The 18,727-nt window shown below is 58.5% G+C and overlaps 6 protein-coding genes across 6 annotated transcripts; 2 read left to right on the plus strand and 4 right to left on the minus strand.

Annotated features, from left to right (window-relative positions):
* Positions 1 to 1,511: 1,511 nt before the first annotated feature.
* CHGG_03878 (uncharacterized protein) lies at positions 1,512 to 2,812 on the plus strand (the record flags this gene model as incomplete). The annotated part of the gene is made up of 2 exons (XM_001223091.1): positions 1,512 to 1,884; positions 1,950 to 2,812. The coding sequence occupies 2 exons, from the start codon at positions 1,512 to 1,514 to the stop codon at positions 2,810 to 2,812; spliced, it is 1,236 nt and encodes a 411-aa protein (XP_001223092.1).
* A 650-nt stretch (positions 2,813 to 3,462) lies between these two features.
* On the minus strand, positions 3,463 to 4,305 carry CHGG_03879 (uncharacterized protein; the record flags this gene model as incomplete). The annotated part of the gene is made up of 2 exons (XM_001223092.1): positions 3,463 to 4,052; positions 4,200 to 4,305. The coding sequence occupies 2 exons, from the start codon at positions 4,303 to 4,305 to the stop codon at positions 3,463 to 3,465; spliced, it is 696 nt and encodes a 231-aa protein (XP_001223093.1).
* Positions 4,306 to 4,875: 570 nt separating this feature from the next.
* Positions 4,876 to 6,439, minus strand: CHGG_03880 (uncharacterized protein; the record flags this gene model as incomplete). Its single annotated transcript, XM_001223093.1, has 2 exons — positions 4,876 to 6,181; positions 6,267 to 6,439. The coding sequence occupies 2 exons, from the start codon at positions 6,437 to 6,439 to the stop codon at positions 4,876 to 4,878; spliced, it is 1,479 nt and encodes a 492-aa protein (XP_001223094.1).
* A 1,553-nt stretch (positions 6,440 to 7,992) lies between these two features.
* Positions 7,993 to 9,675, minus strand: CHGG_03881 (uncharacterized protein; the record flags this gene model as incomplete). The annotated part of the gene is made up of 1 exon (XM_001223094.1): positions 7,993 to 9,675. The coding sequence occupies one exon, from the start codon at positions 9,673 to 9,675 to the stop codon at positions 7,993 to 7,995; it is 1,683 nt and encodes a 560-aa protein (XP_001223095.1).
* Positions 9,676 to 11,524: 1,849 nt separating this feature from the next.
* On the plus strand, positions 11,525 to 12,877 carry CHGG_03882 (uncharacterized protein; the record flags this gene model as incomplete). The annotated part of the gene is made up of 4 exons (XM_001223095.1): positions 11,525 to 11,663; positions 11,717 to 11,994; positions 12,049 to 12,615; positions 12,677 to 12,877. The coding sequence occupies 4 exons, from the start codon at positions 11,525 to 11,527 to the stop codon at positions 12,875 to 12,877; spliced, it is 1,185 nt and encodes a 394-aa protein (XP_001223096.1).
* Positions 12,878 to 13,303: 426 nt separating this feature from the next.
* CHGG_03883 (uncharacterized protein) lies at positions 13,304 to 16,466 on the minus strand (the record flags this gene model as incomplete). The annotated part of the gene is made up of 9 exons (XM_001223096.1): positions 13,304 to 14,584; positions 14,637 to 14,739; positions 14,792 to 15,031; positions 15,083 to 15,182; positions 15,272 to 15,391; positions 15,522 to 15,805; positions 15,911 to 16,051; positions 16,109 to 16,148; positions 16,238 to 16,466. 9 exons carry the CDS (start codon positions 16,464 to 16,466, stop codon positions 13,304 to 13,306), a joined length of 2,538 nt encoding a protein of 845 aa, XP_001223097.1.
* Between the last annotated feature and the right edge of the window lie 2,261 nt (positions 16,467 to 18,727).

The following is an 18,727-nucleotide window of genomic DNA, read 5'->3' on the forward strand; positions in this document are numbered from 1 at the left end:
GACCATTAATAGAGACTGGTTCACGGAATCACTTTTAGGATCCTCAACACACCACGTGGTGAACATGAGTGGTAGGTACAGCGAGCCGAGAATGACTTAGAAGACTCTCGTGGGTTGGTTCAGATATTGAGCGTGAGTTGGCCGGGCCAGGCCGAAAGGAAACGGACTCCAACCCCGAACTTCCTCAACCGAATAGGTACTGGAGGTAACCGCTCGCGACTACAGGAGGTCCACCCCGCCCCCTGCACAGCGATTGAGACCGCATCCGTGGAGGGCATGGAGTTCGTGACGTGTACGAATGAGTGTGTGAGCGAGTGTCTGGTAAATACCTAGGTACCTAGATGAAGTATCCCAAGAAGTGACCGTCGGCAAATGGAACACTTCTGCGACTCTGAATACCTAGGTAGGTATACAGTTGGCTGGCCGAAAGGGACGGACGACAAAAACATTAACCTATATCATACAACCTATAGTGTCAGCCTCCCGGAGCCGTGAGGAAGACCTAAGGATAACTACGTTGCATTAATTTCATAATCTTCTCTGGATAGAGGGGAAGTTGGGTTAATTCTTAGGGAAATATAATCAAACTTGGAGGAGATGATTCGAAACATCAACCCGCGTCATATTCTTAGTTAGGTTCCCATGTGTGCTGGCTTTTTCACCGCCCTCTCCTCCATCGCTAATCGATGGGTACCCGTACCGGAGATGCATAAATAGAATGGTGATATGGCTAGGACCATTGCCATGGACGCGTATGCTTCAAATTTAAACCTGCCACCTCCGTGATCCCATATTGTTCTCGTGGCTAGGATATCCTAGTCGTGTTCTCGAGCCTCATCGTCGAGATATTTTCTTTTATGCCATTGCCCAATCACAGGAAAAGTAATTACCCGTATGGATCGGAAGGTTGAGTTCATGGCGGTCCCACTTGTCACTGTCGATCACCGCCCGTAGCCCGGAAGAAGCCCTCTCGGTTCGGGATGTGGGAGAGCATGCGTGCGTGCGTAATCCTGGCTCCACCATATATCCGCTTAAACTTGAAAGCTGCGCGTCGAGTCGGCCCCTTAATCACTACGAGTCCAACCAAGCTCAAGCCAAGACACGGGCGAGGAGGTCTGGCGCCGGGAAAGCGGTAGTTGCCGATCAGGGAGGCTCAAAATGGCATTTACATCCGGGAGTTAATGTTCCAGTGCATCGTGACCCTGGTCCGCTTCGGCATAGCAACGCGGGGACGCCGGGGAGGAGTTGCGTCCGCAGTAAGAGCACCAATGGCATCGTGGGCGATGATCATGAAACATCTGGTTGGTGGACAGGGAAGGCCCTTGGAAACGCCATGGCTTCGCCCAGCGCCGCGTGTTGATATGGAGAGGCGCAGATGGTGTCATTAGTATGGGGCTGGGGATAGTGTTGAGCAGTATATAGATGTACTGGGACGGCAGCTTCTCGACCAAGTCCTCTCATCACCAACAGCCCTCACTCCTCAGCTTCCATCCTATTGATTCTACCTCATCATGCACTTCACCAAGGCTATTTCCGGTCTCGCGGCCCTCGCCAGCCTCGTCACCGCCCACCCGGGCCACGACGTCGCTCAGGAGGCTGCGGAGCGCCGCAGCTACCTCCAGTCCGTCAAGCGGACCTCGCTCGCCCACTGCGCCGACAAGCTCAAGGCCCGCGGCACCAGCGCGCGCAACGTGGCCAGACGCCAGGCCGTCGTCGAGAAGGCCCGCCGGAAGCGCGGCCTCAAGAAGCGCGACTTCGACGCCGTCCTGGGCACCGACCACAACAAGACCGCCCTGGGCTACACCCGCAACACCGACGCCGCCACGCTCTTCTCCGGCTACAAGTCGTGCCTTCTCACCCCTGAGGTGACCCAAGGACCGTACTGTAAGCTTCCGCTCTCAGCCCTCGATCACCCCCTTTGGTTCATCGCACTCTAACACCCGCCCCAGATGTCGCCGGCGAGTACGTCCGCGAGGATGTCGTCGAAGACCAAGCCGGCGTGCCCCTCCTCCTCGACTACCAGGTCATCGACATCGACTCCTGCGAGCCGATCCCCGAAGTGTACCTCGAGATCTGGCACTGCAACGCCACCGGCGTGTACGGCGGCGTGGTCGCCAACGGCAACGGCGACAGCAGCGACGCGTCCAACCTGGACAACACCTTCCTGCGCGGCATCCAGGCCACCAACGCCGACGGGGTGGCGCAGTTCGAGTCGGTGTTCCCGGGCCACTACACGGGCCGCACGCCGCACATCCACGTCATGGTGCACACCAACGCGACGCTGCAGGCCAACGAGACGCTGGGCCTGGACAACTACGCCAGCCACGTAGGGCAGACCTTCTTCGACCAGACGCTGATCTCCGCGGTTGAGGCCGTCGAGCCCTACGCCAGCAACACCCAGCCGCTGACCACCAACGCGCAGGACGGCATCATGGCGCAGGAGGCCGGCACCGAGGGGGTCGACCCCGTCATGGAGTACACCCTGCTCGGCGACAGCATCGAGGATGGTCTGTTCGCGTGGATTGCGTTCGGTATTGACTCGTCCAGGTCCGAGGCCATCAACCCGGCCGTGTACTACGGTGAGGGCGGCGGTGTTGCCAACCCAAGTGGAGGCTTTGGAGGTCCTGGCGGCCCTGGTGGTCCTGGAGGCTCGCCTACCGGCTCGCCGCCGCCGGCTGAGACTGCCACGCCTACCACTGCTGCGGCTGCCGATGAGACCGCCGCTCCTACCACGTCTGCTGCTGCCGCTGATGAGAGCGCCGCGCCTGGGAAGGGCTGCGGTCGTGGTATCAACCGTGGCCAGAGGGAGTAAAGGGAGAATTCAGATTGTGGGGCTAGAAGCAATTTGGGCGTGAAAAGGGGTTTGGCTGAGTTTTGTACATACCTACGGTAGAATACATGTTTCTTAGCCTCGGATAGTTCGTTCTAGCAGTGTATCGGTTGGCCCTTTTTCCTTTGCTCCCAATGGTGAAACATGACGATTCTGCGTCGTACTCGTGGAACTAGGCACAGAAACGTCGTCTGTGTCTTTGATATTTGGACTCAGTCTTACCCCTCCTCAATGCATAGAGTCCACGCAGTACCCCTCAGGGTGGCCAACGACTTGATGGCCACAACTCCCCGTCATGGCATTTCGCCATCTTCCCATCGCCGCCGTCCCCGGGCGAGCATGCTTGGTTAGCGAGAGCACCATTATCCGAAAGAGTGCGTAGCGAAGCGAGGGAGAACGATACCGATCGCATAAAAGATTGTAGGTAAATTTTGCCCAAAACCAGCAGCCGGCCAAACTCCTGCCCAAACCCAGCCCAGGTCCCTACCAGATCCCGAAATGTCCCAGACAGTAGCCGGCCCCAAAACACCTCGCCCCGAAAAGGCACATAAAACCCGTGAAATACAGCACCCGAGAAAGAGAGAGCGCCGACAAATTACCACCTACCCCCCGCCTACCCACCCACCATAGCCTCAAACCTCCTCCCGGAACATGGACCTCCGATCCTCCTCCCTTTTCGCAGCCTTCCTCGCCGCAAACGACGCGCCATCATCCATCGGCCTCGGACTAACCCCGCGCAAGCTCAAGTTACTCGGCTCGGCGCCATCACCAAATGGATCCCTCACAGCAGCAGCAGCACCAACGCCCTGCCCCTGCCCCGGACCCGGCGACCGACTGCGCGGCCGACCACGCCTCTCCTCCTCCCCACCACCACCGTCACCACCACCCACCGCCGGCACCCCCGTCGACCCCCCCGGCGCCACCGCCAAATTCATCGCATACCCCTCCCCACCCCCGCTCCCACCACCAGGCGGCACCAACCCCAGCTCCCTCTCCTCCTCATACGGGTTATACCCACCCACCCTCGAATCCCACGGGTCATATCCTTTTCTAGACCCGATCCCCCCCCCACTCCCACCACCGTTGACATATGCCGCGTTATACAACCCCGGCCCCGAAGACTTGGGGCCCTCGAAGGCCCCCGGAGCGGTGCGCGCGTTGCAGCCGCCACCGGGGCCGTTGAGGTGGAATGTGTCGGAGAACCAGCCCGAAGATACCACCCCTCCGGGGGGTGGGCCCGGTTTAGGGGGTGGGGAAGCGGTCCAAGAAGAGAATGTAGGATTTTAGGGGGGGTGGGGGGATACTATGGGGGGGGGGGGGGTTAGTTAGGGTGGTTTGGCTTGGTTTGGGGGGATGGGATGAGTTGGACTTACGCCGAGCTGGGAGGCGCGGACGCGCGTGAAGATGACCCAGCCGATGCCTACTGTTAGGAGTAGCAGGACGATGGCGAGGACGACCGCGCCGGCGGTGTTCATGGTGGGTTGGTTTGTGTTGTTGGTGGCGGTGTTGTGCTGGATGCAAGTCGGTCGATGCGGGATTGCGAGGAGGACCAGGTCTCAATTGGGATGCGCGAGCGCTGAGGTCGGCATTGGGAGAAAGAGGGATTTTTTTCGGCTTTGGCAAACAAAGTTGGGTGCGCGATGGAGGAAATCAAGGCGCAAGTTGGAAGTTGCTGCGGCCCGGCTGCGTGTCGCCCTATGGCTGCGTTTGGCTGCTCCCGAAGGGCCCGAAACCCGCAAGCAACAGCCCCGCCGATGCCAAGCCTGCACCGATCGGTTAACCTGTGCCAAGAGCCCGCCTTAGTGGATTACGGGTTCCATGCTTGTGAGGTCAGAGCATAATTACTGTAGCAAAATACGAAAGAAAGCACATAGTATAGATGATGAGACGAGAGCCGTTTACCCATATGTCCTCACCGAGGGGCGTGCAGCATCCCAGGCAAGCCCCAGAACAAGTACAATGTGTAATTTGTTATCCTTACCCTTCAACTCCCGTTCATAATCTCTTTCCAACGTAACCGGGGTATCAATAAAGCAGTCACCATCTCAATCAAAGCACAAATCCCATCTCCCATCCCCCCTCGCAAACGCCATGCTCTCCACAAACCGTCCCAGGTCACACATCCCCCTCTCATCCGCCCCACACCCCCTCAACGCCATAACCCGATCATTCACCAGCACCCTGACCTTCTCCTCCCCCTCCACCCCACACCGCATCTTCTCGACATACACCCTCGCCCCAAACGGTACCGCCCAGCCCGCCGCATACCCCCCACTCTCCGCCGGCTCCTGCCTGGTGCTATTATCCAGCATCTCCACCCCATCATACACGCCCAGCGCCCCCAACACCCCCATCATATCATTATCGTGGCTAAAATCCGCGTACAGCGCCCGATCCAGCGGGAAGGTCTCGGCGTCCCCATCCAGGGTGCGATTGGTGCTGGTGCCGTCGCGGACGGGCCGGCGCGTCAGGCGGGCCAGCAGCTCGTTGACGAAGCCGACGCCCTGGGTGGGGCCGAGCGGGTTGCCGGGCCCGTAGCCGTACCATTTGCCGAGGGACTGGAAGTAGTCGTAGTGGCGCCACTCGGCGGGGGTAAAGAGTCGGCAGAAGGGGGCCGGCGTGGCGCCGCCGGGGGAAGCGACCGTTTCGAAGGGGCAGAGGTCCATGAGGGAGATGACTTCGTCGGCGGTGAGGTTCGCGCCGGGGAGGTTGGCGTTGAGGCGGATGGTGATGGGCTCCGCGAAGGTGGCGAGGTAGGTGGCTTGGGCGGAGGCGCCGATGGTGGAGTAGGGGCCGCGCTCGAAGGCGTCGCAGAGGCCGTGGTGGAGGGTGTTGTTGGTGGTGGGGGTCTCGGGGATAACGACCATGTCGTAGGGGAGGCGGGGGCGCGCGGTGGAGTCGCGGTCGGCGAGCAGGGCGGCGTGGAAGCCCTGGGTGAAGTTCTCGGCGGAGTGGATGACGCGGTCCTGGCCGCCGGCGCGGACGAAGGGGATGGAATCGCGGGCGAGAGAGCGGTAGCGGTCGTAGAACTTGAGTCCCGAGTTGACCATTTGTTGCTGGCCCATGCGGGTTAACTGATCTGAGCCCAGTTGGTAGTTGTAGTCGCGAAGGAACTCAAAGCCCGGGCCGTAAGAGCTCGATCCGGAGGCGACGGCCTGCTGGATCTTGTTGATGAGGATGATGTACAGCAGGGTCTTGCCGTGGGTTGGATCTCTCGCCCCGTGGCGGGAGAGGACTTGGGCAAAGGTCAACGCGCAGTCATCAGGGATGGAGGCGTCAATCTCGGACGGCACCGAGAAGTAGGGCGAGTACTGGCCCCAGGAGTGGGAGATGGAAGTGCCGCATTGGTAGCTCCGTTCAGGCGTGTCACATTTTGGAGGCCCGGGTTTCCTATGGGGGTTAGCTTGGGCAGATGTCAAGGGCAAGGAGAACGGACATGAAGTTGACGGCCAGATAGCCCACCACAATCACTATCAGCGTGAGGCCGGCAATCTTCGTAGCGCGTCGAGTCCCCATCGGCCGGGTGTTCTGATCAGGGACCCCGTTGGGGCCCGAAAGAGGCGCATATCCCGAGCGGCCCCTGCGGAACCAGTCCATGAGCGAGGCCATCTTGTTGCGGCCGTCTCCTGTCAGTGATCGGCACGGCGTAGTCAGTTTGTTGTTGCTGGGGGTTTAAAATCAGGAATGCATGCCGACATAAGTCTAGCTTAGCCGTATTCGTTAATCGTGCGATATCCCTTTGCAAACCCGGTTTTTAAGTTGATGGTCGATGCCCAGCACCGACAAAAGTCCAGAATGTTGACCGCCCCCGAGAAGTTGATCAAGGTTCCGTGTGCGTTGGCCGAGCCCAGCCGAGCGAGCAGCCACTTGGCCGAGCCAAGACGTTAACTGTGGGTCTGCACCTGAAACCCACCACCAAAGCAGCCCACGTGCAGCCCCACTGCACCCCTGGCAGCTTGGTTGACGATCGGCGCTGGGGCAGAGCCTGGCCCCGGCGCGGCACGGGTTTCCTTCCAGGTCCCAACTCGGCCCGGGTCAACAGTCATGGCCAACAAACAACGTTGTAACCTACAAACAACGATCATGGCTGAGAAACCTGCCCGGACGGAAAGACCGGGTCTCGGGATCGCAAGTCGATCAATCCATATCCCGCTTCCGAAAATAGCACGGCCCGGCCGGGTTTCTCTGGCCCTTTTACACGTGCTGACGTGATGACGGACGGCAGCAGCCATTGGTGTATCAAACTCGAGCTGTCGTTGCATCGCCAAAAGAGTCGAGATTGCTGTGTGCCAGACCCAGACTGGTTTCGCATTTTTTTTTAATTTCAAGTATAATTTACGCCTGCACTGTTCTAAAAATCCAATTGCCTGGGATTTAATCACCAATTCCCGATCGCCAAAACCTGCGGCGTGGATCAGCCCACGCCGCAGCCCAACTTGCACCACGACGCCAAGGAGCGGCTCATATGTTTCCCATCGGTACATGGAAGCTTCCTTGTATCTGGCATGGAACTGGAGCCCTGGAGCTCCCGGAGCTCCCCAATCTTCCGCTCTGTTGCGTGCCTCCCTCTCCGTGCAACTCCCCTGAGACCCGTGACACCAAGACCCGCCCGCCGAGCCGAGCGAGACCTACTCGGCGGCTAGCTAATTTCCCCAGCTGCGTGATATTGATTCAAGACATGCACTCGCGGCGGTTACGACCCGTCTCAGACAACCTCGACAGATCATAGTTGCAGTCGGCTGGAGGGGTGCAAGTGCAGGCGCAGGGACATGCTTATCCGTGTATGTTGGTGTGCCAGCAAGAAATCTCTTGAATAAGCTCTGCTCTGTCTGTCTATCTGCGGAGGTATCAAAACACAACGCCATGGTATCATCGGTAGTAGTAGTAACAGTAATGGCCAGCCCCGGGCCATGTAGCAAACCTGTCGCCAAACAACCCCCTTCCTTGTCCCTGATTACCCGATCAGATAGATAGATGCCAGCCCGTTGTCGCCAAGCATCCAGCTCGGCGCAACCCCAGGGCATCTATTTTCCCAGCCAACCCACCGCTCTATATATCCATCCATCCCAAGTTCCATCCCTACAGATACACTGGTACGGGGGTATCAATACCCAGAGTAAACAAAAGAAAGAAAAAAGTAGAAGATAAGGTTGGTGATAAAATTAAAACGCCACACCCACGCTCATCGGCCTCGGGCCATTCACATACGGATTCACCACGCCCAACCCATCACCACCACCACCGCCAGAAGCCGCAATCTCCCTCTGAAACTCAGCCTTATCAAACCCAATCACCGGCGTGGTATGCCTCGTCGACGAGCCCTGCTTGGGCGTCTGATCGGGCGACCAGGCCGCCGTGGTGGTAGGCAGGGTCTTGGCGCCGCCGTCGCTGGCGCTCTCGTCGCCCTCGTCGTCGTCGCCGCCCGTCTCCCACGTGTACACCGAGGACGACGTCTCCATGCTGGTGCGCGGCAGGCCCTCGGGGGGGGCTACGCACTGGTAGAACCCGTCGGATTCCTTGATTGGGCGTGGGGAGGTGGTGGTGGTTGTTGGGGCCGTGGTGGCGGTGGTAGTGCCGAAGGTCATGGTGGTGGGGGTGGTGGTGTCGGCGCTTTGTGGGATTTCGTCCGATTCGTCGGGGTTGAAGAGCCAGTGGGAGACGCGGGAGAAGGATTTCTTCTTGCGGAGGGGCGGCCGCAGGACGAGGGGGAGGGGTGGCGCAAGGGGCCGCTCGAGACGCTCGGAGCCCTTCTCGGGCGAGCTGGCGCGGCGGCGGGCGCTGGCGAAGAAAGAGGGTTGCGGGGGTTGGGACTGCGCAGCTGCGGTGAGGCTCAGTGTCTTTTCTTGCACTGTCATGCTGGCTACCCGCGACGGCGCGATGCGAGGGCGGTCGTCGAGGCTAAGGCGCTGGGCAAACGACGGGGCGGCTGCCGGCAAGGCCGGGATCGAAGGCATGGGTTCGATGTCTGTGGATGTTAGCTGGGCTCTCGCGTGGGAGGCAGACTGTAACGCACCACCCATGTCGAAGCCGGTCAGCGGCCGGTTGCCAAAGTAGGCGCTCTGCCGCTGCACCACCGAGTTGATCTCAGCCTGCAGCCTCTCCTTCTCGATCATGGCGCTAGCGATCCGTGCGACGATCCGTTCCGTGTTCGGGGCCGTCGAAGCACGCGCCCTGGATTTGGGTGGTATCCTCGGCGGGCTCATACTGCCCTCGGACATGCCGGACTCCTGCCGGCGGTGCTTCCGTGGAATGTGGAACGACATGGTCTGGTGGTGCCCCCGCTCGTTGGTGAGCGTCGAACTGCTACTGGCGTCCCACTTGGAGCTGTTCCCCGTGTAGGCCCGGGGCGGATGTGTGATCTCACAGTCGACGTGCGGAAGGATGGCCGACAGCCGGTTGTCCGGCTGGTAGATGCTGAGCTCGATCGGCCGGAACGAGCGGGGACGTGGCCTTGTCTCCTGCGGAGGGAACTGGAATGACTCGGATTGTAGGTGACGGAAATCTGTTGGTCCTGATATCTGCAGCCGGCGGACCGAGGACGACGATCCCGAAAACCAGTTCTTCCTCACGGAGCTGTCGCGGCTCGCCGGCCTCCGTAACCTCGTCCGCTCTGCCTCCCTGTCGAGCGTCTTCTCGTACGTCCTCTCACTCGACCACGCCGGCTCTGCCGATGGCCGGGGGATGACGGCGGGCTGGTCCCGCAAGACGACGATATTCCTCTCGGCGCCGACCAGGTTCGGCGTACGGTTCGAGACAAGCCGGCGGCTTGACTCGGTCGACCCAGATCTCTCGCGCGGGCCACAACATGACGCAAAGGAAGCAAACCATGAAGAAAATGTATCCATGCTGGCGGTTTCAAGCAGCCACTAAAGGGAAAGAGAAGGACTCATGCCTCGGTGTGAAAGAAACAAAAGGACACGTCCAGCGACCAGCACCCAGGACAAAGAAAATGTACAGAGCACATGGGAATGGGAAGGGAGGCAGAGCGCGGCGGCGCGGACGGACCAGCCATCTTTACATAACATCACGGCTGGCGGTCGAAAGTGTAGCACACTCTGCAGGCCGGCTGAGCAGTGCTGGCTTAGTGGTGGACAGTGGCCGGATGTGAGGTCGCAGGGGGCGGCATCTGATAGGCTGGCGGGGCCTGGCCGAGGAACCAGTTGGCGCTTACAAAACCGGGGGAGGGTGATGTCGCGGGCGACATGTCCACACCCGCCGTGGGAGGCTGACCAGTGACATGTCGCGAAAGGTGCCGCACTGCGTGTCATGTCTCACTCGTTTCTTGGACACCGGCCACCGTCTCGACCGCATTGCCACAAACGTCTGCGAAAGGGGGCCTCGTGGCCGTCAAGATTGGCTGGGTCTCGTGTAGCCCGATCCGCTTATTTGGCAATGGACAGAGCAGATTCAGATCTGAGGGAGGCCATGCGATGGGGCGCTGCTATTCTTTCCTGAAACCGAGCCCAACGGCACGGCGGGCGTGGCCGCGACCAACGTTAGGACCTGCTGGGACCTGCTGTGGATTATGAGATCTCTTGGGAACCGGGCCAGATGGGAGACCCTTGCCCGCATGTTTCGATCTCGGTAGATGCTAGCCATCCGACAGGCAGACGCAAGGTACAGTCTACCCATCGCGCCGAACTGGTGGGTATTGTGTCAAAAAGGGGTTGCGCGTTGCGCGGGGGCCTCTGCCATGATGCCCTTGTGGGGAGGGTTTTCCCAAGTAACGTTGACAAGGGATGCCGAGTTCCAGGGGGCTGTCTCTGCCAAACATTCATTCATCAGATCAGTGTGGACTTGCTCCAGTCTGTTTTTGTTCTGTTGTCAGGCCGAAGTGTGTGTGGAGCACTGGAATGCGCAAATAACTCATGCTCAGCGAAGCCACTCAAACGAGAGGGTTGCAATGGGAACCGTCATTTTGGGTGAGCGAGGTGAAGGAGGCGCCGCGCTGGCTGCGTTCCCATCGCGTTTCCATTTTTTAGCCGTTGAGATGGTGAGTTTGCGGACATGTCAAATGTCAAAATCCAGTGGCTCAGAGCTTGCGTTAGTGAGACAACCCGCCGAAACAAGCCTAGCGCGTCGCAGTATCGCACACGACACACGCAATAAACGACAGAAGCATGATTCTGAAACCGTTCATCCGCTGCAGCCATCCATGTTGCAGGTTTCGACGGCTTGGTTCGTCACTTGGGCTTCTCGAAGGGTGCCATGAGAGAGGGCTGAGGCGCGCGGGGTGCAGGAAGCGGCAGTGGCGGAGGCTGCGGATTGAAATCAGCCCTGCAGAAAGCCCGGACCAAGCCTCCAAAATGTCTCGGCCTGGAATAATGAAAGAGCGAATACATTCATGAATTACATAAACATGGCTTGCAGCGCCAAGCTTTCTGGAGCAAGGTGCCAGGAGCACAGACCAGAAAGATGCAGCAGGGGTTGTTCTGAGATACGTGTACGGATGTGTACCGAATAAACTTGGAGACCAGCAACCACCCACCAAGACCGACTTCGACTCGGCACTACTCGCTCCACGGCCATCGCGCAATTAACCCTCAGGACAGATCTGCGCGGAATTCGAGTTGATCCCATCACGTTGGTCGATTCGAGTTCCACTGCCTTTGAGCACAGGTGCTACACCAGCATCGGCATTTTCTCGACAGCTTCGACCTCTTCACAAGTCGACCTCCCCGAGTATCCGGAACGATGCAAGCCCCTCCTCCCCAGGGCCCTCCCCAGGGCGGGCAGATGCCCATGATGCCCAGCCCGGAGCAGATTGCCCATATGCAACGACAGCTTGCCATTGATGCCGAGAAGATGGGCATGACCGTGCCGCAGTTCATTGGTGAGGTCGCCGTCCGATATCGATACGTGTTCGACCCGAGCTAACGGTCGCAGAACATCTCAAGCGACAGGCACAGGAGCGGATGCAAGCGCAGCAGCAGCAACAACAGCAGCAAGGTCAAGAAGGCGAACATCAACACCAGCACCAACACCAGCATCAGCACCCCCACCCTCACCAACATCAACACCAACACCCGCCTCAGGGCCAACAACAGCCGATAGTGCCGGGGCCGCCTAATCCCGTTGCCATTGCTCTCGCCAAGTTCCTACGTAGCCAGACCCTCAAGCCGCGCACCTGCATTCTCAATGGCGAGCGCAAGGACATGTTCAGAGTAAGCCCACTTCACCCCACCCTTCGCCACGCGCGCCATCGCTAACCGGCCTAGGTCAAACGCGCCCTCCGCGCCCTGCAGTCGGATGCCTACAAGGCCGCGCGCAAGAAGAACCCCGCGCTCCCGGAGATCACGGACCGCGCGTCGCTCGAGAACACCTTCAAGCTCCTCCCGTTGTCGATGCTTGCGCTGCGCGTGGTCAAGTCGGACCCGCACGAGGGCCACGACCACGGCCCGCCGGCCAAGAAGCAGGGCAAGCGCACCAAGGGCCTGTGGACGGTGCGCATCGAGCCGCAGCAGGAGGCCGGCGACGATATGTACTACGTCTGGCTGTGGGAGGGCAGCCAGGTCATGCGCAAGGTGTATGCCGCCTTGGCCCTGGCCGCCATCTTCGCCGTCGTCTGCTACCCGCTGTGGCCCGTCAAGCTGCGCCAGGGAGGGTACTACCTCAGCTGGGCCTTCCTGTGCTTCATGGGCTTGTTCTTTGCCATGGCCATCTTCCGTGTTATTCTCTTCTGCATCACCTACTTCGTCCTGTCGCCCGGTTTCTGGCTGTTCCCCAACCTGTGGGAGGACGTGTCGGTCGTGGACAGCTTCAAGCCTGTTTGGGCGTGGCACGAGGTGAGTTTGCCCCGTTGTTATTATATCGATCCTGCCAATGCACGATGCTAACTTCTCCCAGCCCGCTGCCGCCAAGAAAAAGAAGAAGAGCAAGAAGTCGGCCAGCGGTTCCGCAGCTGCCGGCGCGACATTCTCCGGCGCGACTGGACAGCCGGCCCCCGCGAGTGCTACCACGACCGCAACTTCCACACAGATCTCCACGGGCCCGCAGCAGCGCAACTATATGGCGCCAAGGGTTGAGGAATTGGAAGACGACGAGTGATTGCGGGTTGTGGCGTCCGGTGTGGTGCTCGGGGGTTGAGGGTTCGCTGGTCAGTGGGGCCACACATCTATGTATCTTTTAAAAAAAGTCCTGCGCTGCTGGCCTGGCGGTGCAGGATCGGTTTCGAACGGCATGTCGGGTGGTCATGAATGGAATACCTGGGTTTCTGTAACGCTGGCTGGCGGAACCGCGCAAGCGTGTTTAGCGGCCCCTCCACATCATTATGCTTTTAATATCTTCACTCAGCGAAGTGGTGTCAAAAGATTGCGCTTAGATTGCTCCTATCTTGCCGAAGTAACTGAATACCCAAAGAGACATCCGCTGTCTCAACGTCGTGTGCTATTCAGTCATCCTGATCCTGCCCCTAACAGATAAACACCCACCCAGCTTAAATCTTCCCTACAATAGCCCCCCCTCCCCTTCACCTCACGTATACAACTCATCCGTCAGCGTATTCAACGCCAACCCATCCTTGGCCAAATCATCCACATCAATCAGAAACTGCAACGGCATCTCCACCAGCGTGCCGCGCACCCCGCCCAGCCACTCCTTCAGCTCCCGCACCCCGCCGGGGAAATCCCCCGGCCGCACGTGCCCGTAGTCCACCTTGCCCTGCTGGTACCCCTCCGCCGCCTGCTCCGCCGTCTCCCCCGGCATGACGAAATACCGCGAGAACAGCCGGTCGTAGTCCTCCCACGTGCGCATCTCGTCGTCGGGAACCGGGTGGAACGCCCGCCGGAAGATCTCCGTGTTGCGCCGCGCCGTGCTGCGCCAGAGATCGAGGAATCCGCGCGCCAGTGGGTCTTGGACGAGGCGGTCGGCCGGTGAGCCCCAGTCGTAGTCGTTGGTGGGGGGGCCGTGCGTGACGGGGGTCCAGTTGCGCGTGGCGGCGTCGGGGGGTTGGTGAGGGAGGAGGCCGAGGTGCTTGCGGAAGAGCTGGCGGCGGAGGGAGGTGGCGAAGGCGGAGGCGGTGTAGACGTGTCCGGCCATGGTGGAGCGCACCGGGGTGGGGTCCTCGATGATGACGGCGATTTCGCTGTCGTGGTTGCCGAGCTGGGAGCGGTCGTTGAGGTTGGCGGAGCCGCAGATGACGAGCTGGTCGTCGGCAATGAGGACTTTGCTGTGGATGTAGAGCTGTTCGGAGACGAAGGCGTTGAGTTCGTCTTCGGGTGAGCCGGACCAGGGCACGCTGCCCAGGTCGGGGCCGTTGTCCATGTAGCAGGCCGAGACCGAGTTCCAGGTTTGGTCGGAGAGGTGGCTGGCGGCTTCTTGGTAGCGGCGGTATTGGCTGTCGCCGTGGCTGCCTCCTTCGTAGCGCTCGTTGTACTCGCGCTGGGCCTCCCCGTAGCGCACGCCGCTTTCGCGTTCCGCGCGGCCCATGATGGCGCTCGAGTTGATGCGGTCGTAGCTGCGCAGGTTGTAGAAGTTGATGTACTTGTGGGGGTCCTCGACTCCTGAGCTCCGCAGCGTCTCGATAATGCTGCTGCCGCCGCGATTGATCGAGTCGTACTGGAACTCCATGATGGCCCTGGTGCCGAGGGCGCCCTCGGACTTGAGGTCTCCAGCAAAGGCGGGGACGGCAGGCATCATGACGATGATATGGAACTCCTCGTTGTTCTGGTGGGCGCGGACGATACGGTCCACGATGGCCCGGCCAATTCTGTTGCTAACCGGCTTTTGCTTGTCTGATGTGGCAGTGATGAAGAACTATGGAGGTCTGTTAGCGCATATCTGACAACACGAATGACAATGGACAAACCTGATTCTCGATGTAGACAAAGTGTCTGGCGTTCTTGATGGCCTCGATATAGGCGTTGGCGATCGAGTGCTCTGTGCTTGTACCCATCGACCATTTACAGCAGCTGCTCGGGTTAGCATGGCGGGCAATGGTATTCTTGTTCTAGACATGCATACCTTCTGGTCAGCTGGATATGGGCGCCATCACTTTCGCGGTGCGGCGCCGCGCGAGGTGCTTCTCCCTCGTCCCCAAGGAAGCGGTGCATGTGCCGCGAGAAGCGGTTTTGCAGCCCGCCAAAATAGTCCTCGCCGTCACCCAAGAGGTGGCTCTCCGCGCCTCGATGCGCCTGCGGTGCCTGAAGAAGCTGGTACTTTCCAATGTCCCGCGTGCTGTACTTCTTGTTGAAGATGAAGTTCCTGAGGAGAGGTCAGCACAACGTTAGAAAATTCTAGGTTATGGGCACTTACCATCGCTGGGTGAAGTGGATTGCCAGACTGTCTACGATGGGTCCCGAAAGGCTGATGCTGATATCCGACCATCCCATCCGGGAGCTCTTGGTGCGGTCGACTAGACTTTTGTCAGTCGGGGTCGAAGAAAGGGCAAAACATACAAAACTGGTTGGGGATGGGCGGAAGGGGATACAGAAAAAAACGCACGTTTGTTATTCTCCCACTTCTCGACATCCTCAAAGTCGTAGATCCTGGCGTTGTTGTAATCTTGTCCAGGAAACACAAGATCATCCATGTTGCCGGGATGGGCGTCGGCGATGGGATGGCCTAACTTGTAAGCATGGTTTCATACAATTTGTCTGGTCTGGCATAGCCTACTGTTTGTATCCCATCTCCCAAAACCTACAACGGCCAGGTCAGCACACGATCTCCCAATGGCTTTTTACACATAACCTACACATATCCAGGCCACCCATGAATGCCAATTTCCCGTCGATGAGGCAGAGTTTCTCATGGTGGGAATAGAACAGGACGATATCATCTGCGGTGCCGTAGAGTGACTTCACGGCATCCTGGGACGCCCTGGCAAGATCGAACGTCTTCAGGCTGAAATTCTGCAGGCTGGAATGGAGCTCTTGGAGTCCCGTGACAAAGTCATTGCCACTGTGGTGGTGGTCGGGGTGGCGGAAGACCTTGATGTTGGGATGGAGGGCTTCCAGAGCATGCTTGGTGTGCTGCGGGCTGTCAGTGTCGTCCAGAGGTCAGGGTGTGTGGTTCGCTATCCTACTATCGAATTCACTATTCTTCTCGTCAGTTCTGGCCCGCCCTACATGGCCCAAAGGGGACTGCTCACATGTCAAGGCCTGGGGCACCTCCTTGTACACAATTACGTAGACCTTTACGCCGCGCTCAGCCGCAGCCTGGAGCATCTTATCCAAGCGGTAGCGCTCATTGCGGGCAGGGGGGCGACGCAGGTACAGTTCCGGACTACAGAGTGTCAACCAACGTCATGGCCTCTCGGCTTATCGCGGGTAGCAGAATTACCTCAGCCACCAGTCCAGGATGTAGATGTATTCTCGAGCCTCTGAGCACGTGGGGTTAGCGCCAAGAGTGTGTGATGGGATGGGGGTCGCCAAGTGAATGATGCGAAAGCGTAAGTAGTAGCGTACATACCTTCCAGGGCCATGGAGACGGCCCAGAAATACGAGGCGCCGTCGACATACCACTTGGGGTGACCCGAACTCTGCGGAGCGAATGAGCAGTATCGGTTGGTGCCGTACTCGGCGTGGGCATCGTCCTCGTGACACTCATGGCCATCATGGGTATGCGAATGCCTCTCTTCGCCTGGCAGGAAATCCTCAATGCCCTGTTTGGCTTTGCGAAGTAGCGAATGGAAGTCCATGGCTTCGGTGTCGAAGTCGGGTCAAGGGCAAATCTCGGCGTGGGCAACAGCGGTAACTGCGGGGCAATCGAGAAAGAAAACGGAAAATGCAGGGAAGACGGGGAGCCCGTGAGGTCGGGATTGTGAAACGGAGGGTAGCGTGACCCGACAGGACTAAATACTACCAGGATGATCGGTAGGTATTGCTGCGAAAGACAAGTCGCAAACCTTGGGAAGCCGAATCTGGTTGTATCTGACCTGCTTGGTTTTGGGGATTGAGATGGTGTCTAGTTCAGTTTAGTCACTCGGGTTCCTTGCAGTATCCCCCCTCAGTCTACCCTACCCCTGAGTTGAGTGAAGTCGTAAGAGCTGACTGCGTCGTCGGCACGAGCGAGAAGGGGGCATGGCCAATGGGAACCCGGGCATTCAGCTGCTGTTTGTCTGAGCCGGCCGGGATTCCGCTGCTTGGTGGAGAGCTACCCCATTCCGTCCACGGCATCCCACCCAAGAGCCGGCCATCTTTGGGTTGCCCGTCAGCCAGTCCGGGTCCATTCGATCGAGCTCACGGCATGGCCTGTGAGATAGGGCTGAGAAGGAATCCACCTCGGCAAGGCAAGGCTTAATTAATTGACTGGTCTCGTGCTTGTCTTCGTGCTGTGACTGACAGCGGGAGAGAGTTCAAAAGTACCCTATCACAGATGGGATGGGTCAATCGCGAAACCAAGGCCGGCATCGCAGAGTTTGGCTGCCCAGAGGTGGCTCGCATTTGGTCCTCCATATCGGCTATTCCGGGTTGGTGCACCCATCGCCTGCTATGCACATATTGGGTATTATCCATGGATGTTACACGAATGAAAGAGAGAACACCCTCTCGTGGTGGCTTGGTTCGGTGAAGCGGTCAAAAAGTGTGGTGACGCTAAAACTGACAACCCCCTGTCATGCCAATCTTTTCTTTGCCGCGGGTACCCCCGTGCTAAAGTCTTGAGGCGTCAGTTCCCGCGCAAGCCACAACACCCGCTGCACTTGGCCGTGTGGAAACCCGGGAATGGCCCCATTCAGCCTTAGGGCGGGACGTTCTTTTCCCCTGGCGGTGCCTGCGTTAACAGTGGCAGCGGGCATCTCACTGCATGCAGGTTTCTTCTGGCCCAACCCACCTGTAGGTGCCTACCTACCTCACAAATCGAGCCACCTTCATGCATTCCAGGTTCCCGCTTCTGCACCACTGCTGCATCGGCTTGTCACCCTGCAGAACTCGACAAGGACAACAGGTAGACCGGTGAGCCGTCCTGCAAAGTTCGTGCATCAGAGTTGCGATAGTTATAACATTATAAAGGTACGGAAACCACCTTTCTCAACATGGGTATGGAGCCTAAAAGTGTGACGGTGATGAACCCCCCCATCCACTGCCCCCGTTCTAACTTAGAACCCCCCCAATACTTCCCCCCATCACCCCCAATCCCTCGATTTGGGAACCTTCCACACTCCCACCAAAGGGGAAAAAAGCAAAAATCTTCAACCCACCATCCCGCTGTGAGACATTTTCAAGACCCTTAGTTATCCGGTGTCGGCGCCATACACACAATTGGCCGAGTGCTAAGTTTTTTCCCTTTTGCCCCGCAGACCACTTTCGACGGTTGCTGTGCTCAACCCATTGACGCTCTCAAAGAGGTAAGGAGGGGGGTGTGAAGGACAGGGGGGACATGACATTGGCGCGGTAATGCCACTGAAGAGTTGTCCTGGTCTCAGAAGAGAGCCATCTCGTTACTGCGGTGTATCCTGCTATTAGCCGTTACATCATTGTTAGGGCCTCCCTCTCACCAACGTTCCTGGTCCTGCTCCCGAGACGACCTTACATCCAGCTCACCTTGCATCACCGTTGAATCCGACAGTATCAACGGAGGCTACTAAGGCAAGTCCCTCGGGAAGGAAAGATGAGAGAAAAGAATAAGGAGGATAACCTCCGAAAAATAACATCCGTAGCCCTACATGACGTCCACCTCCATGACGTACTCGTTCTCGCCCCGATCAGTACGGGCACCTGGTTCCCTACATCGTGGGCCCCTGCACTCCTCGTTTCATCACCCAGGACCTCATGTTCTGGTCTTTTCCTACCTCCCACTCTTTAATTTTTTATTCTGCTGTCGTGGTGGTTGGGATTGTAATCAATGTAGGCCGCAGGCGCACTCAGCATTCATTTTGTTTCTTAGTTCCCGAAAAACAAATCTGTTTTTTATATTTCTGTTGTTTCCTTATTTTCTGGTTTTTTCATGTTTATTGTTTTT

This window comes from Chaetomium globosum, genomic scaffold, assembly GCF_000143365.1.
Source record: "Chaetomium globosum CBS 148.51 scaffold_4 genomic scaffold, whole genome shotgun sequence".
NCBI lineage: Eukaryota > Fungi > Ascomycota > Sordariomycetes > Sordariales > Chaetomiaceae > Chaetomium > Chaetomium globosum.